The 26117-nt window shown below is 49.7% G+C and overlaps 1 protein-coding gene across 1 annotated transcript; it reads left to right on the top strand.

Moving 5' to 3' along the window:
- The first annotated feature begins 14 nt into the window (after positions 1-14).
- On the top strand, positions 15-25522 carry SDC4 (syndecan 4). The gene is made up of 6 exons (XM_055722544.1): positions 15-78; positions 5525-5937; positions 20080-20221; positions 21159-21211; positions 21451-21634; positions 22910-25522. The coding sequence occupies exons 1-6, from the start codon at positions 15-17 to the stop codon at positions 23059-23061; spliced, it is 1008 nt and encodes a 335-aa protein (XP_055578519.1). The 3' UTR covers positions 23062-25522.
- Positions 25523-26117: the final 595 nt, after the last annotated feature.

The raw sequence follows: 26117 nt of genomic DNA on the forward strand, positions 1-26117 counted from the left end.
GCGCTGGCCGCGCCATGGCGGCCGGCGGCCACCGCGATGGGGGGTGCCGCTGCCCTCCGCCGCGCTGCTGCCAGGCAGGTAAGCGCCCGGGGCAAGGTCGGGCCCGGGGAGCTGACCCGGCCGTTACGGCGCCCCTGGCGGGCCTTGCGGTGAGCGCTTGGGCCTGCGGCAGGGGCTCGGGCAGCGCCCCGGAGTGAGGCCGGGCAGCCTCTGCGCCTGTGTGATTTATTACACTTTTATCGTGTAATAACGCGCGCGTGTGTGATTTATTACACACTTAATGTGTAATAACGCGCGCGTGTGTTATTTATTGTGTGCACTCTCTGCCCCCCGTTCAGCACCGGCTGTTCCCCATGCGGGGGGTGCCCCTGCCTCCTGCGCGGTGCCGGGCTGGGTTTGTTTCAGTGGATTCAATAATTCGGCAGAGCAGCCCTTGCTAAAAAATGCAGATACTAAGCAAACAAGAAGGGATTGTCCTGGGATATTTCCTTTCATCTCTAGGCCAATTCCTGCAGGCACCAAGGCTTGTTGGTAGCAGCTGCCCAGCTGTGCTCATTTTCGCTTTAGGCCGTAGGGCACCAAGATGATGTTGTGAGCCCCGGTGTGCCCCGGCAGCACTGTTCCGTTACAGGGCTGGTCCTGTGTAGGGCCTGACTCCTTTGGGGAGGTGTCTTCTGGTAGGTAGTGGTTTCTTTTTTATATACCTCATGAAATAGCTGGGTGCCAGCATCTCTCATGCTTGGCCATACCCCTTCTGTGATCTGCTCTTGGCTGCTGGAGCTCATTTTAGTAGCCTTAGTAACTGTCCTGCTTGCTTGGCTTCAGACGTGAGAATTGTTGCTATCTGAATGCCAAAGTCCTCAAGGCTGCATGGGTCAATGGAGCATTTTGGAGATAAGTTCTCCACTGGAAAAAGGAGAGTAAGCACCTCTGGGTTGCTCCGATGGATGGAGGAGTTGCCACAGAGCCCTTTTCACCTGGAAAAGAGAGGAGGAAGGCAAAAGGGGAGCCCAGCTCTTACGGAAGGTGGTAGACTAACATCAGTTGTGAGTGTGGAGTATTTGTGGCTGCAGGAACTCAGGTTAGGATCTGTGATGTTCTCTCACAATGTTTTTTCCATGCCTGTGTATGGGAAGTTCCCTGTGCAGCTTTGCTGCGTGTTTTCCCTTCGTCATTCTGTGGATGTCCCTGTGCTGAGGCGAGTTTGACACATTTTCCTCCCTGTTCCTGCCCTTGATGCTCCTAGAAAGGATTGTGCAAGGCAGAGGCAGCACGTGGTGGACGTGGGCAACCGCTGCTGAGTTGTCACTTGTGCCTTTGCAGAATTTATTTTTGCAGGAGCTTACCAGCCTCAGTCAGTGCAGAAATGAACAGGGGAAAATCCCAGGGCTGCCTGCTGCCACTGTGTTGCTGAGCATGAATTGTGAGACTCAACACTTCCTCTGTTAACTCTTGGTAGAAATTGGTTTCCTTTCCTGAAATCTGCTGTGCCTGGCTGGCTGACATGTGCAAGCCACTGCTTAGATATTAGTTTTCACTCTCCTCTTTCCTTTTCAAACTTTATAGAACTGGCTTTCCTTTGCCAGCTAAAATGTTTCATTGTTTAGTCATAGCTAAAACTCCAAGCTAATGTAAGGTAGGACTGTTGGTATAATTGCTGGGTGTCTTTCTACAGCCAAAGTCATCAGCAACAATACTCTGATTTATCCAGTAGTCCCCTGGGGTCACAAGATATGAGCTGGTGTTTTGGGAGGTGCCGATCTGAATTCCTTCCAAATTTGAGGCTCCTCCCTGCTTGGTTGCTGCCCTATAATTGAACTGATAGACATGGCAGCAGTCATATCAGACACGTAAGTTGAGGCGCTCTCCCACCTTGGGCTGGCAGTGTACCAGTATGGATGCAGTGAAGTGCTGTGGCACAAAGATATTTGTGCTGCGAGTCTGCTGCAACCCAGTTTGTGAATTAATTTCACAGTGGCATGTTGCACGGTCACATCAGTTTGTCTGTGCTCCTGAATTCAGCTCTCCCTCCTCTCTAGGCTGCTGCAGCTTAGGGGACCATGTCCTTCTCATGGAAGAGAGGATGTTCTCCCCACAGGGACCCTCACCTCACACCCCTGCTCTGCAGGAAGGGTTTAAAGTGGACCTGGAAAGCAAACATTATTGGGGAATTAAGTGTCATTCTCAGCTTCCCTTTTCTTCCTTTCTAGTTCAAATGAAAGTCAGAGACAGCTGTGAACGAAAGATGTGCTAAAGGGGAAAAGGATGTTGAAACACAAAGATAGTGCTTTCTCGGGTGTCAGAGTTGCTGCTTCTTGCCTTGCTTCTGGTTAGAATGTCCTTTTTTAACCAGCTGGCTGTTTCATGCGTGACACCTGCGTGTCATGAAGAGCAGCAGGTGGAAGAAGTGGCGACATGCCCAGGACATAGCAGATGCCCTGAGAATGTACCCAAATCACATGCAACTATCGTGGCCACTTCTTTATCAGGAATGTGAAAAAAGAATGCCCTGTTTAGCCAGGGATTCTTTCCATAAGAAATAGCTGTATAGGATGGTATTGATTTTTCTCCTCAGGAATCATTGCACGAAACAGAAGGCTGTTTATTTAGGTGATCCATATTTTAACAACTGATATACAAAGGGCAGTGCTATTTGAACGGACCTTGGCTAGGGCTTGTTTCCCTCTTGCCAGGCAGGTAGGATTTGTGCTAAGGTGACCTTTGCTAAAGGGACAGTAAGGCTAAGTTTGCACATTTCTAGAATAACTTGGCATTAAGTAGTTCAAAATGTGGGATGAGTTTTCAGTCGCTTCTCTCCTACCCACGCAGCGTGCAGGTATGTCTTTCCAAAGAGCTCAGCGTAGTGAACAAACTTTGGGAGTTGAAATTTTTTTTAAAACTCCACTTAAAGTTTCTTTGTGCTTGAGGATTCTGCTCTAAGCTTATTTTAAAATCTGCCTGTAGGAACTGTGCTGAGCTTGGCTGAAGAATGTATTTTCCTGGTTAGTACAGTAGCATTTATGGTTTAGAGTTGTTTGATGGGCTCTGCATGTGGCCTTCTCAAGGTTAACTAGATGTTTCTTATCTGCCGTGTAAAAATGTGATTCCCCTTGCCCTCCAAGTGCATTGTATTTGGGTGCTCCATTCCACTTCCAGCATGTTTGTGTTGTGTGTTGGGAACTGGCAGGTGTTTATTTTTAATGCAAGAGTTAGGTAACTGTTCACTGGTGAACACTGGGTTAGGAACAATGGTGGCCAGCTTATGTCATTTCTCTGCCAACTGTAATTTTTAAATCAAGAAGGGAACTGACACGCCTTGAATGTGAGAATTCATCGCCCAGAACAAACGTGTGGCTCAACATGTATTTTATTTTTCTTGTTTCTCTCACTTGCGGTGAGGTTTCACTTTTGTGTGTTTCAGTTGTACATTTTTTCTCTCTGGGCCCATTTGTCCTGTCACTCTCAGTGAGTGTCATGTATCTGATTTTTCTGTGTTATTTCAGAGAGAGGAGAATGTTAACATTTTGAGAAGGGGCATCTGAAGGGCAAGATGAAGCAGGCTGTTGTGTGTCATGGGTTCACAGAACCATATTGTAATTTTAGTGGCTGCATTTCCTCCCATATGAATTCTGTGGAGACAGAGTCGCAGAAAGTTTGTGTGTGTGTGTGGGAGGTGGATCTGCACAGTGCACTTTGGAAATGTCATCAGTAAAGTTACGTAAATTTGTTCTCAAGGTTGGAAAATACGTTAAGGTCAAGTTTGATTTTCTCTTCTGTTTCTAGAAGCCCAAGATTTCTGCCAGTTTGTGTGAAGGATCTTGTGTACAGGTGTGACTTCGATGGACGATGTGCGTGGTCCCTAGGCCAGGTGGGCAGACTGGCTCCTCCCCATTCTGTCAAAGCAGAATTCCCTAGGAGGGAAGATGCTGTCGTGTGCCGCGCAGGGGGGACTTTTTGGTGGAGGGTGTGTGTGTTGAGGGCTGTGACAACCAGGAGTACAGTGTATTGTGCTTGTTTGAAGAGGAAGTTAACAGGCAAGTTAGCAGTGTTTGTAACCACAATACAGAAAGCTGGTTTTGAAGACATCTTGCTGGTGGCTGCTTTACCTGGAAGGAGGCGTAGAGGGGTCACGGCCACATGCACACAAATGCCGGTGCCATTTAGAGGTTTAGGGAGGAGCGGAGTGCTTCTGGCCACCTTGTGCTGCTGAGGCTGTCCTCTGTCTGGCAGATGTCATGGTATGGACCAGTCTTTGCACATTTGGTCCAGCCCATGTGCTCTCATGCCGTTCCATCTTCTGCTGCTCAGCTCTGCTGGGTGTCCTGAGCTGGAGACTCACTGGAGCTGGGCTCCTTGCCCACACCAGGAGTGACTTTCATCAGCTCCTCCGTGTGATGAAGTGAGGGTGGTAAGACAGGGTTGTAACACAGCTCACAGCGCAGATCCCTCCCTAGTGGCCTTGGATGCTGAGGTGAACTAGGTTAGCACGCTGTCCTGAGCACAGAGGATCATGTGCTACGGGAAACTCCACCACAGCCACAGCCTCCTCCAGGCTGGCTCCTACCCTTATGTGGATGTATGCTGCCTTCAGATCTTACTTCATTTTTTTAAACTCTGAGCGGTGCTTCTTGTCACTTTATACTACGCCAGTTGGTTCCATAGCCAATTCAACACGGTGCTGGCAGGAATCCTGCCAGCAGGCATGTGTGCAGGCATGGTCCTAACAAACATTGAGGAGGGATCTCTTGACCTCAGCTCTCAGCCTCTGTACCTATTTATTCCCAAAGGAACAGGTAATGGGGAAGGCTGCTTCACCTTAGGGATCTTTTTGGTTTTAGGTTTAGCATGCTAAGGTGGGACTAAGGAGGAAGGCTCCAAGTTCTCCCACGACAGCGTTGTAGTGCTGGAGTGGGCTGAGAAACAGATCTAGCAGAGTTTGAGTCCATACCTGGCAGATGGGATCATACACACACACACACACACACACACACACTTTGTAATCTGTGCATTGTGTCCCCACTAAGAAAATATTTTATTCTGTACAAACTAGAGGTCAAGTACAAACTGATATCACTGGAGCGTGAACGAGGGACTGACACAGAGGATGTACCAGTGTGGTAGTTCAGGTTGTTGAAGGGCTGAAATGGATGCTTTCAAGCAAATTCTCATGGTCAGGCAAAGTTATTAATGAGAGAAGAAAAACTGAAATAGTTAAACTGTGCTGTTGGGATTTTCCCCTTTTTCTGTGTGGGTTTTTTGCACTTGCCATTTGCAGAGAAAACAGACGGAGCGGTTTCATTTTCCATCTTCAACAACCCTGTGATGTAACACCCTGCCTGATAACCAAAGTGATGACACGCTGCGAGTCACAGAGTCCTGCTCGGTTTTCTGTAAATGTGAGGCTGTCACTTGTGGAATGCTTCAAAAGCGGATGCTGCGTTATCTGTCTCCCCCGCTCCTTTTCCTTCACCCCCCCCTTTTTTCTCTCGCCCCCCCCCCCCCCTCGCCTTTCCCCATCCCTTAGGGACGATCCCCACGCCGGCAGTGGGGACACACACCCCCCGTGCAGAGCAGCCTCCGCACCCGCACAGCCGGGGCCGGGCCCTCCCGGTTTCAGGCTTCGGCAGCGAACCGCACGGTGTCCCCGGGGCCCGGGAAGGGGCCGCGCCGGTGCGGGGCAGGTCCAGCCCGCCGGGCATCCCGCCGCGGTGCCGGGGCGCGGGGCGGGGGCCGCGGGCATTCCCGGCGGGGCGGGCGGCGGCAGCGCTCCGCCCCCGCGGGCCGCTCCGGCACTATAAGTGCGGCGGCGGCGGCGGCGAAGGGTGGCAGTCTGCTCCGCAGCGCTCCGCCGGCACAGCCATGCCGCTGCCCCGCGTCCCGCCGCTGCTCCGCGCCGCCCTGCTGCTCGGCCTCCTCCTGCCAGCCGCCGCCGAGTCGGTGAGTCCCGCCGGGCCGGGGGAGAGGACGGGGCAGGGTCGCCCCCCGCCTGCGCGCCCCGGTGGGGAAGGGTGCTCCCTGCCCCGGGGGGTGGGTGACCCGCCTGCTCCCCACGTGCCGGGCCGTGCTTGCGGCAGGTCCCCGCTTGCCGGTAGCCTGAGAGCTAATGCCCCCGCCGCCCGCCGGGGGATCTGCCCCTCTCTTGATGAGGGGCGGCCAGAATGGGTTAACGGCAGTGGGGCAGCTCCGGTTCCCTCCTCCGGTTCCCTGCGTCCTTCCTGGCTTGCGTGCTGCTTCCTCTGCTTGATGCCGAAGCAGCGCTGCCCTGGCCCAGCCGTGCCCCCGGAGCCCTCTCGCCCCTTCCCTAGTGCCCGGCCCTCGTGCCGCTCCCCACTTGCCCCTCTCTCTCCTGTGCGCTGCTCAGCCTCGTCGCGCCGCTCTGGTAGCGGGGCTAGTGGGATTGGAGCGGTAACAGGGTACAAGGGTATGTGATAGAAATGAACTGCTCGCCGTTACGGCTTTGATCTCCAACTGCTGGTCGTGGACTTTAAGTCCTTTAATCTCTCTCTCATTGTGAATGTGTGATGGGTTAGATATGTGCAGTACAATTACAGCACCTGGGCGGGCTTTCCATTCTTACCTGGGTTCGGTCGTGCTGGTGCCTTTCTAGATGCATCAAACCTTCCTTTTACGCGGGAATAGAAAAGGTGCATTACTCTTGGGGGTTTAAGAGTCTGTTAACTGTTTCCCTTCGTTATACATTTTTCGATGCTTCAAGCAGGGCACGTGTGGGATTTTTCATGGTGAAGCAGAGATGTAGGATTCTGCCTTCCCTGCTGTTTGTTTTTGTGTGTGTCCGTCTTGCTGATAGTGCAGTCAGGGCAGATTCCTCTGCTAATCTGAAAGAGCTGCTGAGATTAAGGTAACTGCAGGAGATGAGGGTTCTCAAAACCAGGGTTAATCATCGATACTGCTTCGTTCTGGACTGAGGGCTGGGTGGGCAGATGAGAGCTGATAAGGCTCTGCTGCTCAGTTGCCCTCTAACAGAAACAGGGGGTTGGGGGGGTGCTGATTGTGGAGTAGGAAACTCCCACAGAGAGCATCTGTAGTAATTGTCAGCTAGTCTCTGCTAAGACCCACCAGCCCAAATCCACTTTAATCTGATGTCTTTATCCCTGCTATTAAGCACTTGAATCTCTTTTTTTGAGAACTGGCCCAAACTAGTAGGGCAAACCTTTGGGGCAGACAGCATCTGGAAGTTGCATTGACCATGTTTGGTATGAAATGCAACTTGGTGTCCCTGGGGAACTGAGTGGTCTGCAAGCATCAGATTTCTGCAAAGACAACAAATTTTGCACAGATGTATTTAGTAAATCCTTATATGGAACTTGTACGGGGTATTTGCTTGTATCTTTTAAGCTACCTAAGATGGAGTGTATGCTTGAGAAGTAACACTGGCCTACTATAAAGCCTAATCCAAACAAATTGTTTGGGTTATAGGCTGCTGGGGAGGAGACCAGGATGACACACTGTTTGGGAGAGTTTGGCTGGCGCTCCTCCCATGCTACTTTTTTTTTTTAATAGTACTGCCAAAACGTGCAGAGCTGCACAGTGTGTGGCTCTTCATTTTTCTGTGCGGGTAGGGTGAAGACAGGTAGCTGTTTCTTTACAAGACAGGGATTGTATTTCTTGTGCTTATGTAAGAGCATGGCTTTTGAGAGTGATTCGGTGCTTGAATATTTCCCCAAGCCTGTACAAACAAAAATGTCTTGGCTGCTTTCCTCTTCCATGGCTTTCTGGTGTTGATGGGATTTCTCTGCGTGAAGCAATCTTCGATGTGTAAGAGGGTGGGGAGTATTACTGAAGTGTGGAAGTGTGACGCTGGTGCTTAGGCGGTGGGTGGGTTGCGTTACAACAGCCCATCAGTTTTATGTGGGAACATTGTCTTGCTCCCATGGGTTGGGGGAGGTGGTTGGAGCTGTATCCTGGTGCCTCCTGATGTCCCCTGGCCCTCTCCAGCTGAGTGCTTTAGAAAGCAAAGGTGCTGTCGGCAAGCTGCTCCCCTTTGCTTGTGCTGTGCAAGGATGGGGTTCCTGCAAAAGATGCTTTAGTAGCTGGGGATGGGCAGAAAGCCACCAGTGCAGCCACAGGAGATGGGATCGGTGGAGCTGATGAAGATCTTGCGGTCTGCCTTGCTTGAGCAGAGTAGCATTGCTGAGCTCTTCCTGTGCTTTTAGCATCTAGAAGTGCCCCTGGCAGCCCAGGAGGGAAGCTAGGGGTATTTTCCCACAGCAGAGGTGCCTGTCTGCTGCAGGCTTTGCTCTGTGTTTATCTGAGCTGCAAGGGGGCCATTGCAGTGCTAATGGGCTGCAGGCTTGTTGCAGCTGCCCTACTTTTTCCTGCCTTGAAGTATGCAGATAAAGTCTCCATGTAGCACTGCATCGTGTTTGTGCATCCCTAGCAGCGTAGACAAGCCGAAATCCAGCCCAGAAGCTGCTGGCAGAGGATTGCTCAGGGAGAGGGGGTAGGCTTCGTGCTGTTTGTGGGCTCTGTTTGCCGGTTTAAAGCAATCATGCTTGGAGGCCTCCTGATTGGCAAAGCTGGTGTCTTGTTGATGATAGCTGTGTTTGGAAAGTAGTTCAGCATTATTAATGTTAAAACCGGTTTGGCTTGTCCTGCTGCCATTGATCCCTGAGGCCTGTTCTTTCTGCTCTTTGCCCAGTTTCTCATCTGTCCCTCCCAATCAAATCAAGAAATTGCTATCTGCACGTTTAACTTTATTTTACCTTCTGACTCGGCAAACTCACGGGGCAGCTGAACGTGTAGAGCAAATCCTGGCTTTGCTTCAGCCTCCCTAAAACACAGAGCAGCAACATCATGGTCTCTAAGGCAAAGTCCCTTAGTCCTGAAGGGAAGGAGCCTATGACTTCTGATGGCCAAACCTAGAGCTCTGATGAAATGAACCTAGAGGTAGGATGAAATGCCTGTAATGTGTAGAAAGAAATAGCCTCTCTAGTACCTTGTCAAACTGTGTGCATAGCTCATGGGGTGGGAGTTCAGGGGTGCACGGTCCCTCTGCAGCCCAGCACCTTGTCTGTACCGTGGAGGTAGCCACACAGGTGGGAGCAGTCACCCCTGCGGTGCCTGAGGCACGGTCAGGAAAACAGCACTGCTGCTGTCCTAAGTGCCTGCCAGCTCCCATGCTGGAGAACACTTCCTTGTGGTTCAGAGTTTTCCAAACAGTTTACACAAGAGGCGAATCGGAGCTGAACTTGGTGCTTTTCAGACTCATGATACCAGAGACTCCTTCTCCCTAGGAAGTTAAGGCTGTTAGCCAACATGATTGCTCTCTTTTCCTGCACCTCCTGGTGTTTGTCTCCCAAGGCCTTGGCACTTCGGAGTCCTGTAAAGGCCTGTATCCACTCCAACAACAGTGAAAATGTTTTTTTTCCTATGTGTCTTCCTCTCTTCCTTCCCCGCCAAACCTCTGTTAATGGCTTTATTAATGTTAACTGACTTGAGCTGTCTGAATGGATGGGCTGGGGAGGCCGTTTGCTGCTCTCAAATGCCTGAAGTGGGGCCTAATGTGACCTTGCCATGGTTTTCCTGTGGTGGCTTACTGCTTTCTTGATACACTTGTGTCCCGCTTCCACTGGAAGCTGCTAACTTGACCTTCGGAGTGACGGCGGAGAGGAGGGACTCTGGCAGGCTGCTTGGCATGCAGACTTCGGCACAGCTGCTGCAGCTACTTTTCCCTCCCCTCTGACTCGTGGTGCTGGTAAATGCTCTGTTGAAAATGTGCTGGCTGCTTGAATCCACTTGGCTATAAGTTAACATTAGGGTGTTTTGCATTTTGTGTGTATTAACGTTAAGTAGTTTTCTCTCAAATGGATCGATGGACTTCATCTTTAAAAAAAATAATATTGGTTTTAAATTCAGTGATAGTAACTGTACCAATAAAGAAGGTGTGATAACTGGCTCTATGGTCTGCAATGTAAATGACTTAAGTTGACTCAGAAGATTACTTGATTGAGTTACTGTGGCTCAGTGATCCCACAGAACTCCCCAGCTGTCACTTTGGCTAGACAAAACAGAGTGTCCATCCTTCAAAACACTTAGAACACTTCCTTGCTCTTGAGTTAACATTTATCCTCTTCAGCCTGCTCTTAGATCCTTGCAGCTGCATTCTCCCGCTCCACTCAGTACAGCTTATTCCTTTCTGTGCTGTAACAGCAGCAGGGTTTGTGCTGCTTTTGCAGCCTCAAACCAGAAGCTAAGGCAGTTGAAGCACTACAAAACTGCTGGGGACAAGCCCTGCGCGCGCCTGACCTCCGCGCTGCTGTTGCGAAGCATGTGTGGCTGTTTGTTTGAGACTCGGTGGAATGCAAATGCTTTAGATTAAGGATTCAAACGATCTGCACTAGAATGAGACTCTTGTGATGAGACTGGGCTTGGTGGCTCTGAATAGACAGGGCAGCCTAGTTAAAAAGTTTAACTTGTAATAAGCTGCAGCTCTGAGGAGCTATAAAAGATCCTACATTTATGAGCTGTTAGGGCTGCACTTCTAGATTAGTTCAGACTTCCTTTTTTTGTGTGTGTCTTTAAGCGTGTGCCTGAATGGTTGCCCAGTAAATGCTGCTGCCTCTGGATCAGCTCTGCTGTGTGTCGCTGTCAGCCCTGACTGGCAGCAGTAGTCATGCTCTGACTCAGGGTTTCTGGCACTTGCCCTGGCCTCACAGCTCCCAGAGGCGGCTGTCACCCTCTGAGTAACGGCCCTGGCCCTTCACCCGAAGCAGTGACTCAGACTTCCGAGGCGCAGCAGCACAGAGGTGGATCTTTTCGTACGGGGTTAGTTAGAAAAGGGGTGACAGGCAAAGCCAGTGCTGCTTGGCAGCGGGTCTGTGCTACCCGCTGCACTGAGCGTCTTCCCTGCTGCCTCTCGTCTGGTCTGCCTCGGGCTGTGGCTGTGGTGGGCAGAAAAGCTGCCAGGCTCTGACATACGACTGCTCCAGCAGTTGAGTTGGTGTTGGCACAGGCAGATCAGAAAATGGTCTTGTCTTGAGCAGGCACTGACTTCCCGTGTATCTGCACACAGAGACAGTTGGAAATGAGAGTTGTGTGGGGCAGAGAGGAAAGCAGCAGTATTACCTGAAATGACTGAAAACGTTCGAATTGAGCTAAAAGAGTGGAAAGTCTCAAAAGAGGGGGTTAAATACTTAATCCTGAATCTGGAGAAAATGTCAGCGTAGGAGGGGAAAACACGCAAGATGTAGCTGTGTCCCTCTCAATTTCTGAAGGCTGGCTGACTGCAAAAATAGGTTTCTTGTAGAAGTCTTTTTTTTTTGCTGGCAATATGCGCTCTTGTCAGTTTTATCCTTAAATCCTTTGAGGTTCAGACTTTGCTTATAAAATGCCAAGAGGCTGTTGTTAGACAAATTATTGGGATAACTTAAAAATCAAAGCAGTTAATTAAAATCTCAGAGAGACACTCCTTGGGGTGGGAAGGAGGCTGGGAGACCTGTAGCACCGTTACCCAAGCACCTAGCGTCATGTCAAGCAAAACTAAGGCTGCTTCTTGCTTAAACAAATTGCCTCCTGTCAGGGAAAGCAAAGCCTGCCATGGGAAAGATTTCTCTCTTCTGATGTTGCTCTGCCTCAGCTGCTGAAAAGGGAAAAGGTGTCTTCACCGCAATTCAATTAAAACTGTGCTGCTGTCTGCTGGAAAACTTGAATGCAGAGCAGTGTGGCCTTGTCCCGTTTACCTTGCTGCGAGGCTAACTCTGCCTCCTGCCCTGTAGCTGCTGTTATGGTCAAACTATAACAATAAAAATAAATGTTAACATGTGTTAGCAACTGTGAAATTGCCTGCCTTGGACTTGTGCAGCAGGGTAGCCAGAAATCTCGGTGCATAAGATGAGGTGGCTGCAAGGACAGTGCCTGGTGCAGTGGGGTGCTGCTGCTGCGCTGGAGAGGTAGCGGGACCCGTAGATAAAGGGATGGATCCTGGCCAGCGTGGTGCTAGGGGGGTGGCAGAAGCATCTTTTGTCAGCTAGTGTCCCCCTTTAAAAACAGAGAAACGTGTCCCTCCAAATGGAAATATAGTCCTTACTGATGTCAGGAGTTTTTCATTGGAAGACTCTGTTCCCCAGTGAGATAAATATTTATTACAAATCCACAGTGCGCAGTGGAGCAGAGTCTGGAGCCAGGATCTTGCAGGAGACTGTTTATGTGCAGGCTGTTCTTGGCGCTAATTCTAAATTTCCTGAGGCTGAATATGAGGAGCTGATCCTGTGCGTTGGTTACTAAATGACTTGCTAGTCCAGCCAAGCGCAGGCTTTGCACAGCCAAGGAAAGAGCGACCAAAACAATAGCTGGAGTCCCTCGGCTCCTGGCTGCGACGGTGCAGGTGTAGAGACCTGGTCAGGGAAGGCTGGAAAACTTCTGCCAGCTGCTCCAACCCCTGCTCTGAGAAGGGAGGAATCCTGGCTGGGAGTCCAGAGCTCTTCTCAGAGACAGGAAAATGCTCCCAGGAGTGACAGGTTTCCCAAAGTACAGCTGCATTATCCCCAATAGCACATGCTGTGTGTCTGCTGCTTTCTGGGCCCAAGCCAAACCAACTTCTGCACAAGTCGGGAACATCTCTATTAAAACAAACAAACAAACCAAAACAAAACAATGCCACCATGCACTGAAAACCCCAGCCTCTGCTGCTGTAGCTAACTAGGAAAATCCCTGCTGTTGAAATGTTTGTTTGTATAAATGCTTACACGGGCATAGCCTGATAGTGGAGTGCAATGGCTACGCTGTCTTGAGTGCTTTCATGCTGATAACTTCCTCTGCTACAATTTTTTGCGGGTAGCTTTGCCAACAGAGCAAAACTTTAAATAGCATAACTGTGCTGGCAGAGCTCAGCCACCTGGGCTTAGCCTAAATCTTTGGGCTACTACTTCTGATTAGATTAAAATGGATTGTGGGAGGGGAAGCCTTTGTGGAGTGCAGCATTGGGAATCGTGACTGTGCAAACGAGCTGAGATTAGCTGCATGGTGAGCCAGCTAGGAAAGGCACCCTTTGAAGTTGGGTGTCTGCCTGGCTTAATTTTGCTAACACTGGTGTAAGGGAGCATAAAGATCCTGAAAATTCACATCACACATTTCTTGCCAAGTGGATATTCTGCTGGTGTGCATGTCCGGGGAAATACTGGGGTGTAGCGTATTCTAGGAAAGGGCAGTGAGGGCCGGCCTGTTCCTGGTGTGGCGGGGAAATACAATATATGAAATATCCCAGGCCTTGAATATCAGCACGAGAAGTCATTCTTGATGGAAAAGCTGCTTTGCTGGGTCCTGTATATCCCTTTTTTCTTTCACAGCCAAAGATGCAATAGGAGCCTTCTGGTATAGAGTAGGGCAACTCAGAATGAGTCGAGAGCCAGAAAAACTGAATTCCTTTTAACCTTGAATAGCCTTCTCCAACTTCTGAACTGAGCCCTGGGCCACGAAGCGTATGAAATAGCTATGATCAGGTTTGTAAATATCATAAAACACAAAGTCTTTATGGACTAGGTGTGTATTGCTGCTCATGACCTGGAGAACTTTCCAGGGGTGTGAAGGGACTACCACAGTCGTTTTCCTCCCAGTCACATGAGAGCTCCTGCTTTCCCCTCCTGCAGTTTTCCTATAAACCTTATCTTTATTTGCTTCAGGGCAAGTGATTGACACACGGCCATCTGCAACTGCCTGCTGAGCTTTATCTCCCCTAGCTGGAGGGGGGAAGCAAGTCACCTCCTTCCTGCTCAGGCTCTGCAGGTCTCTAGAGCTGGGCATTGCTTTTTAGAGTAGATATTTTGCCACTGTTGCAGTAAACAGATCCCAGCATGTGCCTGTCTGGCAAGGGACTCAGTCTTTATGGCTTTGCTCTTGGCTGATAATCAGGCAAGAGCAGTTAAACAAGAACTCATTCCTTTGTAATCTCTCCTTCCTCCTGCTGCTTGCTTCTATGGCATGGCCGGAGGGGCACGTGCGTACGGTATGGTCTGAAGAGAGCAGGCCATGTATAATAAGTAAGCGCATGCGAGTTACAAAACCAAACCTCAGTTACCTTTTAAGTGCAGGGAAGCCTATTTTGAGCAAGCAGAGCCCTGAAGGATTCATCCCTGCTGCAGGGGAGGCACCCATGACAGCGGGTCGCTCTCCAGAGCCCAGGATTACAGTGTGATTGTCACGGGGATTATGCCTCTGCTGCCGCATGAGCCCCCAGGAGAGCTGCTTGTGGCAACACAGCTTAAAGAATCACGGAGAGAATGGGGGCAAGTAGGGGAGCGACCCAGGCTGAGGCTGTGTTAGTGCTGGACGTGCGTTACTGCATCTGGCCCCCCCCCCCAGCACGTGGGCTGCTGAGTATGAGCACGCAGGACTGGTTATGTGGCTGCAGGGAGACAAATACCTGGTTGGACAGGGACTGGGGATGCTTCTCTTAAGTCACCTTGAATGAGTGACGCTTCTACCAGCCGCATGGTTCATCAACCTGCATGTTGCTCTTGCTCTGTCTTATTGAGCAAGACCTTGCTCCTTGCCTGTATTACTGAGCACAATTCAAAAAATAAAAACGTTTGGATTTCCCCCTTTTTTTAAGAGGTACAAAGGAACTGCATGCCAGAACTGCTCTGGGATACTGGAGATGCAGTGCTATTCCCTGCTGCCAGCCAGGAGCTGCCTGCAAGCCCTGGTCTGTGCCTCTGTCTCTGATTTCCCCCTTGGTCCTCAGAAGTGTTAGGGATTTTCCTTTACAGCTCACTGTGATGGGAGTGCACCTGTACTGCTGGAGAGGAGATGGGTAAGGCTGGCCTTGCGCAAAGCCACTGTGCCTGTGGTCCTGCTCTAGGACTGCTTGAAAAGTGTTGAGCAGAGGCACAGTAGTATTTAACCATGTCTGGAAGCCTCGGGGTGAGCCTGTCATGCAAATATGTGCCTGGATGGGAGCTGTTTAACTTCTGTCCCTTGGCCCAGAGGCCAGGTGCAGGCTTTTTGCGCTGCAAATCCTGTGGGACAGACTAACCAGGAATGAGGTAAAATGCTACACCCCACCCCACCCCCCCCAGCACGGGCAGAAGGAGTTGGCACAAGTGCTGGTTTTTTTTGATTGGAGTTTGTTAGGGGTTTTTTTTGCTGTGGCTGATGTGTTGAAGGAGTTAGGTGCAACCTAGATCAGAATACTGATATTTGCTTTGCTCTCAGAACAAAAGTAACTATTGTATTTTATATATTATTTTTTTTTTCTGTACACAGAGCTGGGGCACGGAGGGAGTAAAGGGTATTTTGGGAGGAAGTATAGACCCTTCCCTTACTCATATGGCAGGAGCTGCCGTTGCCGGAAGCTCAGGTTGCTTCTAATAACTTTCTTTTAATGCTTATTTAATGGGAGGATAGAGCTGTCTTTGCCTGTTACCTCGCTGCCTGCCTTGGAGGTTGGCGTGTTTGGCTGGCACGCACTGCTCTGAGCTGCCCTGTTCCCAGCACTGCATGGCTCCTCTGCTTTCCTGTTTTCGGGGGGCTGGTGTGCTTTGAGGGGGTGAGCTCACTCCTAACCCCTGCTTCTTTGCACACTTTGTGTGAGCCTTAAAACCTTCCTTGTTTGTTTGCAAGACTTTGGTGGAAGTGAACTGTATGGAAATCCCCTCTGTTGGGCTTGGTGGTTTAGAGATTTGTGTCCTCGCACTGGAAAGTCTCCGTGGGATGCGGTGCTCTTTGGTTCGTGATGCAGGACAACACAAGGGCTAGGGTGGTGGCTTTGTGAGAACGATCTCTTAATAACCAGGCTCTGAGGCTGGGCCATGCAGGCAGCTGCTTGCGTTGTCCAGGAGCCCTTTCTTGTTCAGCTGATGTAGATGTGCATTGTGGTGGTGTGAGGTGACACTGTCTGTGACAGCACAGCTCTGGGAACGATATTTTGTGTAGTACTGTTCACTGAAGTGAGGTGATCTGAACAACTGTTCCCTAGTACAGGGCACCTGAGAAAAGCCCCAGGAACAGCTTACATGTATCTGTCCCTGCAGACTACAAAGAGTTAACAGGTCTGCCCCCTCTTCTGCCACCTCCCAGCTTGGCCCCACTCCATGTGCTTTTGTCGAGGAAAGATTGACTTTCACCTTGCTCCTGTTTACTCCTGGACTTGTGTACACAGTTCTGGGATGGAGGCGCAGGAGCAAGTGGTGGGTCTCCATACCAAAGTTACAAACTTGCTTAAGAGCTCCTTGCACTTTGGATTTGGATGCCCGAGTCTCTGCGGGTCTGACTCCCTTCGCAGCGTGCTGGCTGTGACCCTTCAAAGAAGCTTTTAGTGAACACTGGTGTGTTTGATCAGAGAAAAGGGCCAGCCGTAAAAGGCAGTTCCATGTCTTCCAGACTTTGTCTCTGCCCCAAAACATCATTTGGGTTTTTTTTGAACGGGTTTTTGCAGAGGCTGCGGTGAGGACATGTGGGCTGGGGCAAGCGAGCTGCCTGGGTCTGTTATTTCCCAGAACTAGCCAGCGGCTGGGGAAAGTCACACATGGGACAGAAACTTTGCTTGCTGCCTCGGTAAATTGATGCTCTTGCTTTGCGAAGAAGCTACTGCTATGCTGGGGCTGTAAATGAAGGCCCCAGGAGCACGAAGTGCAGTGGGGTGGGCTGGGGCATATCAGGGCTGCGAGCCCCTGCCTGGCGTGCCAGGGGTGTGACTCCTGTGCCTGAACTGAGCAAACAGCGTCTGGCTTCATCCAGTAGTGCAGCCTGTCTGGGGCTCCAACATGAGACCTCTGTGCCCAGCTTTTCCAGGAATGACGCTCATAGCTCACATGCCTGATGGGCTGGTTGCCTGACAGGGAATAAACTCTTTTATTTTTTTTTTGCCACTGGCAGGCAGGAAAAGCTTCTGCTCTCCAGCACGTTGGTTAATCTCCCTCGGTGCTTACTGGGGATAAAGCTGCTTAATATGAGGAAGAAATCCTGGAACTAGACTCTTGCAGAAAAGGTTGATTTCTGTACAGACCCCTCCTAGAGAGGAGTGTATTAATAGTAGGGCTGTACTTCAGCTGCCGGGGCGAGGTGGGGCTGTGCAGCCGCCCAGTCCGACTCTCCCAGCAAGTCCCTGGCCTGGCTCCAGTGCTGGGATAACAGGTGGTGGAAAGCAGACTCCAAGCAGCACCAGAGCCCTTCTCCAGCTGGCAGTTGCAGAAGGTGTTAAACTGAATGTGGCCAGAGATGTCTTGGCAAGGGCTGACCATCCTGCTACGGCAGTCTCCTGTTTTTCCTCTTGGCTGCAGCCTGCCAGCTGAGAGAGAAGCATGGGTGACTTTCGTGGTGCCTCTTCGCCTGGTAGTGGAGCTGTAGGGAGGGCTGAATCCTCTAGGAAAGGGCTGCATTTTTTAAGCAATACTCCCCAGTGCTCTTTGTGGCACTTGGGAAGCCCAAAGCCCTTGCTTTTAAGTTGTGAAAGTGCCTTGTGCCCTCTCGCAGGTGTGTATGCAAGGAATGTGCCTGCTCCAGACATGCCCTTTGAGCACTGCAGTGTTAACTCTTCCCAGGCTGCCCATGCCCCAGCTCCCAGCAGGAGCCTGCTCCCTAGGAGAGAATGTCTGGAAACCTGGAGTGTAAGTCTGGAGGTGCCCAGCAGCCCTTTAACTTCCCTGGCAGACAAATCTGTAAACTGAGGCTCGCTGCCCACAAGAAAAGTTTCCCATATGGTCTGAGAAGCTCTTGTGGCTTCCAGGAACTTCCCTGTCCTTGCTCAAGAGGATGATGAAGAGTGAGTTCAGGGAACGCTCCCATATAATCTTATTTACGCTTGTGAGTCAGTAATTTCCTTATGTTCCTCTGGCTTGTAAACACTGATTTAAATAGGGTTTTCTGATAGCCAAACCTGGTGCGTTCCGCAGCATGTACTAATCACCGTGGCTGTTTGCCACAGCTTTGCTCATGGCTGGGCTGATCTGATAAGGCCAGCCTGCTGTCGAGCTGCTCGGTGGCTTCATTGTGGGTTTTCTTGAGCTGCCCTTGTTCGGACATTAGCTGGCCGTGATTCAGGATGAAGTACGGTGTGAGCTGGCACAGGGGTGCGGCTTGGTGCGGCACTTGCCAACGTTGATCTGCCCTGGTGCAGCAGCTGGCTTACGCGGACCTGCAGCAAACGTGCTCCCAGCTCTGATGCCCTCGCTGGGGCAGACGGGAATTGGGTTCTTCCTGCCCCATGGTGAAATGGTCAGAAGCTGTCCTGGGAACAGCTACTGCATGCTGGCAGCAGTTTCCATTGCAGGTCTGGCTTTGGCTGGGTCTCGCATATCTTGAAATGAATTTGCCTTGGAGCGAGTGATCCATAACATTAGGAATGCCTGGTTCCAGGCCGGGAGGGAATTCCTCCCCAGCTGGCCTTCCTCCCCAGCCCCCTTCCCGTCACATAGTTCCAGGGTTGGGCATAGTGGAGACAGGGGTCTATGAGGAGAGCTGGCCTCGGCACTTCCGTGCCCTCTAGGCTGTTCATTTGGTTATCCTCCAGCGGCATTGATGGGGAAACCAAAGATGCCTCAATAAGCTAATGAAAAGCACATCTAGTAGCCACTGCTCCTTATGCAACATGAGAACCATCTTGTCCTGACCACGAGGCCTTGTTTGTGGCAAAACCAGTATGCTAATGGGCAAGGAAATCTGGGCTGGAAGCAGGGCTGGGGCTGTGGGCAGAGGAAGTTGACACCTGGCTTGCGGCCACCTGATTGTGGCCTTTGCTTGTGAGATTGATGGCCGGTGTTAGATCCTCGGTCTGTGTCACTGGGGGGCTGTAGCATGGGCCGCTCCTGGCCGGGAGAGGAGGAAGGCTGATCCCAGCCACTCGGGGTCTTGCTGCTGCCCCAATGAAGCAGCAAGCACTGGGGCTCGGGTGGTACCACCCATTTCTACAGGTCCCACGGATTTCTGATCTTCACCCCCCGTGAGGCTGTAGCTTGTGGTAAACCTGCTCATTAAGAAGAGCCCTCAAATGTGCAGGACTGTAGAGTAAAGGGATGTTTTAAAAATGCTCTCCTGGGTAGATAAACCTTCAGACAGACTTCTCAGTCTTCTGTGGGGACAGCATGAAAAAATGTCAACAGCTTGGCCCCTAGCTATGGGACCCGTCCATCTGCATCGTGCTTCTTGCGGTACAGGAAGGGGTCCGCGGGGGTGACTTCATGGCTGTGGAAGCATCTGGAGCTGCCGGAATCTGTGGGCTGGTGTTGAGCAACCCGAGAGCTCATAGCTGTGGTACCCTCGCAGGGGCTGGCCCCAGGGCTGTGGGGCGAGGAGAAATAGTTCTGGGTAATTGCCTAACCTTGGTGAGGGCAGGAGGTTTGGGCTTGTGGCTCCTTGAAGGTCCAAGTGCAAATGAGCACTGGTGCGTAAATTGCCATTGTGGCCAAACAGCTGGTTCTCAGGGAGGCTCTCTTGCTGCTTTGCTAGTGTGTGTCTGTAGCTGCAGTCATCTGGCCGTAGGATCAAGGATTTCATTTTACAGACTTGTTTGTTTCCTTCCATTTTAAGAGGTGAGGCAGGGCGTTAATGACTTTGGGCAAGTCATTATTGATACAAGTGCTCTTGAACTCACACCGTGTTGCACTGCAGTTCAGCTGAACTGACAGACCAGTTTTTAACCCTTGAGTGATAAAATATGTTTGCTCTTAATATAAGAAGCAATGAATTGCCTTGGTGTGGGGCTTTGGTGCTATGCAAAAACCTGACCTATAGGTGCCAGGTGTTCTCTCGGGGAATGGAAAGTCCTTCCAAATCCCCTCCTCATCACAAACTGAAGGTATTGTTTTTCCACATGCTTTTGCCACAAACTCCTGACCAAGATCCTGTTGTGTTATTTGCACCCTGTACATTCCAGTGAACCTCCTGAATCTATAGCCCTCAGGAAATTCCCCTCCCAGGCTGGCTCGCACTTCTGTTCTGAGAAATTCTAGGGGAATTCAGCTGTTTCCAGGCTGATGAAGGTAACGCTTTTGGTGGAGAGGAAGTTCAGCATTTAATGTTCTTCTGATGGAAGTGATGTGTTCAGCACAGGCTTTGAACTCCTGACCTTTTGCAAAGTGCTTCTGAGGAGTTGCCTGATACTTAACGCTTCTTTACCCCTATTTACAGGTGAGAGAAACAGAGACCATGGATGCCCGATGGCTTGGCTATGCTGCCTCTGGAGACTTGCCAGATGATGAAGACATTGGCGAGTTCAGGCCTCACTTAACTTCGGATGAGTTAGATATAGATGAGGCATCTGGGTCTGGAGGTAAGCGGGGAAGGGGGGAAATAGATCTCCCTCAGCTGATGCTGTGAAATTTCTTCCAGCACCAGCCCATGAGTGATGGGCTAAGTGCACAGCTGGCGCTCCAGAGGGAACTACTGTGTCAGGTGGAGATCAGAAAGCCATGTGAATCGTAGTCACTCATGGATGAGAGCAGGGAAAGTGGTTGTACCATGACGTTGAATCACTTGGGGAGGGCAGATGGAGTTCAGCCAAGCTTGTCTTACTGCAAGTGAAAAGGCATTGCACTGGCTGGATCTCTTTCTTGTTGAACTCCAAAGAACTTCTGAGAAACTTAAAAAATAATAATCTGTTGGTGAAGCAGTGTTAAAAGGCTTACAGTTGGTATCTCAGCTGAGGCCAAACAACGTAAAGAACTAACTGATGTTCAAGTGAACTCTCTGTGATGTGCAAAGCTCCCTGCCCAAACCAGTTTCTGTAGCTCTGTGTCCCCTTTGTGAACATTTGTTCTCTAAAAGGCAAAGAACAAGTGCTGAAATTGGTGCCTGACATGTTTGGGCAGATCCAGTAACTAGAGGGATGGTGAACTATCCTTTAGGGATGGGTGGTGACATCGTTGCCCTCCATTGGCATGAGTTTAGCAAGCTATAGCAGAGCTGCCTTGCTCCTGATAATCTGCAGCAGGAGCCAATGGATCTGGCTGAAGACCCCTCCCTTGTGAGAAGTGAGTGTTGGTCTTAAGATTACATGTCCTGGTCTTGTGCAATTAAAGCCTTTAAATGGTGAAAAGTACTAGTAGATAAAGGGAATTGTAGTAGCAGAGAACAAGAGTCCTAGTTCATCCACAGTCACTGGTATTGTGTGAAGTGTCTAAATTCTGGAAAAAATGGTGTGAGATGAGAGGAAGGCTTCAGTGTCCTCTTCTATTTATTTATTTATTTTTACCTCCCACCCCCTGCAGACTACTCAGACTCCGAAGATGCCGTATATCTGACCACCATAGATACTCCTGTGGTAAGTATTGTCTCTGCATGTTTTAAGCAACACGTAGCTACTCTAGTCTGTCTGTGAAGCTTTCTGAATGCCCTACCCCCACAAGACGTGGCATCAAGATGAATCTACCTGCATGAGCAGGAACACTGTACTCATAATGCACTAAGCAAACGTTCCTTTCCCTGCACACCCTCCTATTCTCAGTTGTAGGTGGGCTGGGTGCTGCTTACTGATGGGTGTGGTGTGTCTATATCCTGTAGGTATCTGACAACTATATCCCTGGAGATACTGGGAGAAAGATAGAAGGTGAGAAGAAAAACACAATGGTGGACAATGAAATCATTCCAGACAAAGCTGTACCTGTCGAAGAGAACCTGTCCAACAAGATCTCCATGGCAAGCACAGCCAACAGCAGCATCTTTGAAAGAACAGAAGTCCTAACAGGTAATAATCCGCCTTGTCCTGATAAATCATTAATACTGTAAATCAAGATGGTTTCTGTTGTTCCCTGTTTCTCTGGGGAGCAGTTCTCTGCTGACTGTGGGAGTGAGATGCGTTACCTCTGCGATCAGCTGTGGCAGGGTCACTTCTGCCTTCGGTCCTTACGCAGCAGCAGAGCCTGCTGCTTGCCTTGCTGGGGTAAACAACTTGTTTTGGCACCTGCCAGCTGGCTGTTGGCTCAAGTGCCTCCCAAGTCATGTGGCAGCTGCTCTGCACCCAGATACTAACTACCTCAACAAGAGGCGTATCTAGTCATGAATCAATATCATAGACTTTCGTATGAAATGCAGGCATTTTCCTTCTAACCTCTGCCCAAGTCCTTCCTTTTCTGAGCCTTGCCGGGAGCCAAACAACCCCTCTGAGGGATCTGAACACCTAGTCAACTGTTACGAATTGAAGCACCTCTGTCTAGAGCGAAACCAAACAGCTGGCTTCCCCTTGGCATGTGAGACAGACCTGTCTAAAGGTGTGCTTCATCAAGCACTTGGCCTGATGGTCTGAGTACAAACCTTGGCACATTTTACCAATCTGCAGCCATCCTCCCAGTCGGAGGAGTGACTGGAAGAGTAGGTTGCAAAGCCACCTAATAAAGAAGTCGATACAGTGCAATGAGTAGGTGTCACAGCAAAGGATAAACTTCACTGAAGTCTTGTAGCCTCCCTTGGTGTGAGCAGAGAGAAAATCTTGGTGGGTTTTTTTGCAGGTTTGTGGGTTTTGGTGTTGGGATATTTTTTGGAGGGTGGTGGTGGTGGTAGCAGGATGTTGTGGTTTAATTGAAATACAGAGGCCCCAGAGCGTGGTCACACAGGTAGTTAACAAAGCGTTCGAGTCGGAGCTATAGCATTTTCCTGGAGCTGATGCTGTTTGTGGGTTGTGGTGGGATTTTTTTGGGGGGTGTGTTTTTGTTCTGTCTCCACATGGGGAGGGGAAGTCTTTTTGTCAAAGTCTCTTTCTTGCACTAAACTGGAAGATTAACATAAACTGGTTAATGTGGAACATGCGATTATTCTGTGGTTGGATTGAAAGTAAATTCTGGCCTTTTCCAGTAACATCTGCTGTCACTGAAAATGCCAGCACATATGGTGACAGGCACATGGACAATGCTGGCACTGGAGGCTGTTCTGGGGACTGGTGCTTACTCTTGAGGCAGATGTTGAGGTGTAGCTGATGGTTTGGAGTTGTCCAAGGCTTACTCCTTGCTCTTTTTTTCCTCCCCAGCTCTCATTGGAGGAGGGGCAGTGGGCCTCCTGTTTGCTGTCTTCCTGATCCTCCTCTTAGTCTATCGCATGAAGAAAAAGGACGAAGGCAGTTACGACCTTGGGAAGAAACCGATCTACAAGAAAGCCCCTACAAATGAGTTCTATGCTTAAAGCTCAGCAGCACCTTGTGCCCATCAAAGGACAAACAGACTGTATGGAAAAACTGTGCCCTCAGATGAGATGTGCTGAACAAATGCTCTTTTTGGATTGAATTTCAAAGCAACTTTGAGAAAAAACAAACTTCCTACATGACCCTTCCCATCCCGTACAGCTAACCAGGGCCCAATGAAATACAAAGAGTCTGAAAAAAAAACCCTCAGTGTATTTTTTTTCTAAAGGTAGTGTAAAAAAGAATAAAGATGCCAAATTTTCTGCTTGGTTTTATAGAGGGTATATAAACACAAAACAGACTGTATGGAAGCAAAACCACCATGTGTTTGCATCCAGCGTGCCATGCTCAGATTGGCTGCTTCTATAGAAGATGGCGCTTTTTTTATAAACCTTGCTAGTAGATGTCTTGCAGCAGGCTGTTGTGAAGCATTTTTGCGGAGAACTATTTATGAATCTCTTACACTACAGATAATGTTGCCTTATCAGGGAGTAGAAGGCCCATAGGGGCTCAAAATCCCTGAATGCTATAAAGGCCCTATGGGAATGTCCTCCCCAGGAGACTTCTGTCTCTTCTGTCAGCCCCAGGCAAGGGTCATTAGTCCATGAAATCAGGACAGCCGGTTTAGTTTGGCTATGATGACACCCTTTCCTTGCCTTCAGTCTCTTACCTTTTTTTTAAGGATTGCTTGTAGGATTTTTTTAATAACAGAATTTTAAAGAAAATAGCCTAATGTTTATATAAAGTTTGTAGAAATTGTTTTGAAATAATAAAAAAAAATCTACTTTTTTAATTTCCTCAGATTTATTTTTTCAATCCCTTTGTGTTTCCTTTGGCCGGGCATTTCTCTAGAGATGTTGTTTTATATTCATATTCTGAACCGAAGCAGAGTTAGCTACAGTGTGTTACAGGTTTCTTCTCGTTCTATAGCAGCTACTGCAGACTCTAAAGATATTTATGGTTTTCCCGTAACTTTTTTTCAGGCTTTGGGTTGTTTTGGTTTTTTTTTTTTTGATGGAATTATTTATAGTTTCTGAAATGGCTGCTCTTCTCATTTGGTAACTTTTATCCTTTTTATGTAAAACACTAATATAATGAGTCTCTGTGAAAACTATTTAAGCTTTACTCTGTGAATTTTGATTATAAATTCAAGGCAATAACTTCTAGGATTAATCTGTATGCAATATTGGATTCATAATATGATTGAAGTAGGGAAAAGAAGAGAGTATTTCTAGCCTGTAATATATTATTATCAGTCCTATAGAGCTATATATTATATATTTTACTGAGAAATACACAGTTAAGAGCAAAGAGACTGGAGTTAATTCTTCAGCAGCCTTACTGTGTGTAAGAGGCTTGATCTCATTTGTACTGCTGTTTGTCTGGCGTCTTGTCTAGAGCGTGAGTGGGATGGTGCTAGGAAAGGCAGCCGGGAGCAGCCTGAGCCCCGGGGCTCCATCCCGGTGTCCTGGGCCATGCCTGGAAGCAGGCTGCAGTCGGTGATGTGTCAGGTTTGATCCTCTGAGTTGGAGCAGAGGTCGCCATCTGGGGTTGCTCTTTGAAGTAAGTGTTGGAAGCTCAGTATGGAGAAGACAACTTTTTGTTTTGGGGGCTGGCTGCACTGCAGAGTCCCCTGCGGTACTGTGCCAAGTGCCCGCCCCTTGCAAAAGGCTGGCTTTGGTAGCTGGAAGTCTGCCTTGGTGGCATCTCCCAGCTGGGAGCGCTGAGCTTTTGTAGACGGCCAGCTCTGAACCTGCTGCTGTGGGTCTTTCTTAATATATCGTGTACATAGCTCCTACCTCTACTGAGAGTTAGACCAATTCCCCCAGCACTCCGAGAGCAAAAGGTAATGTGCGTGTCCGATGCCTCTGTACTTTGCGCAAGTTGTGTCCTCCCGTAGCTCTCCAAGTCTGGTGCGGTTTAAGACAAAAATATTGAGTGTGGGTCCCCAAACGGAGTTAACTGGGTAGTCAGCACAAAACCAGACGGTTGCGAAGACTGTTTAGAAATCTCATGGACTCCTGAAGCCTCTTTACTCCAAGGCTTTGTTGTAGGCTTGAGGCCAGATTCATAGAGGCGATAGAACAAGTCCAGCTTCAGCCAGTGGCAGCTGCTTCTCAGAGCTGGGCAGGCGAAGTGGGGAGTGCAGGGGAGCCGGGTATTGAGGCATCACTGCGAGACCACTTCTCCCAAGGGTCCTCCTCTGGGGTGACTTAGGCACTCGGCCCCAGTGCAAGTCCGTTGGGGGAAATGGAAGGCTCTGGGAGGCTCGAAAAACTGCACAGAGCTCACTGTAGAATGGGAAGGAGAGGACTTCACTGCCTATGGACGGCACTACCAGGAAGGCAGGAGCAGTTTCTGCTTCTTGGGATGTTTAGACTCTCTTATGTAATTGCTCTTGGGGATTTTCCACTGTTACTGATATTTTATTTTTTTCCTCAAATAAACTGGTACTTTCTAAAATTGGCTTTTTGGACTGTTTCTGGTCTGAAATGACTTTCGGGAGCTGGGTAACAGGGAGCTTGTATTTGTGTCATTTCTTGGTTTGCTGAAGGGGGAGGCGTGCTGGGATCTGGCTTGGCGGTGGCCTGCAGCTCAAAGGGGCTTTGTCAGCTGCTCCTGAGCTGCCTTCAGCATCTGACCCACCAGTGACTCCCGTAGGACCAGCATCACTGGGGGTCTGGAGGTGCTGCGGCTCCTCCAGGCAAGTAAAGCAGATGCAGCATGACACAGTAAGGTGAGTCCATCCTTTCTCTGGTGGTTGGTTTTGTGATGGCACTTTGGGAGGGCTGTCCCCTTGCAGCCAGCAGAGACAGGGAGGTAGAGATGGGCTTGTGCATGTCCCCTGATGGCAGCAACGTGTGCCTGAGCCCTCAGCTGTAGGAGGACAGTGTGCTCGGGGTCTTGCTCAACCAAGTTTCAAGCCAACCCTGCGTATCTGATGTGAGCCTTCAAGGGGGGGTAGGGCTGTTGCAGCTGCTATGGGAGCAAGTCCACAGGTGACTTCATGCTCCTTTGGACTAAAGCAGCTCTTCTATTAAGCAAGACCTGGTGGAAG

Source organism: Falco cherrug, chromosome 10, assembly GCF_023634085.1.
Source record: "Falco cherrug isolate bFalChe1 chromosome 10, bFalChe1.pri, whole genome shotgun sequence".
Classification (NCBI taxonomy): Eukaryota; Metazoa; Chordata; class Aves; order Falconiformes; family Falconidae; genus Falco; species Falco cherrug.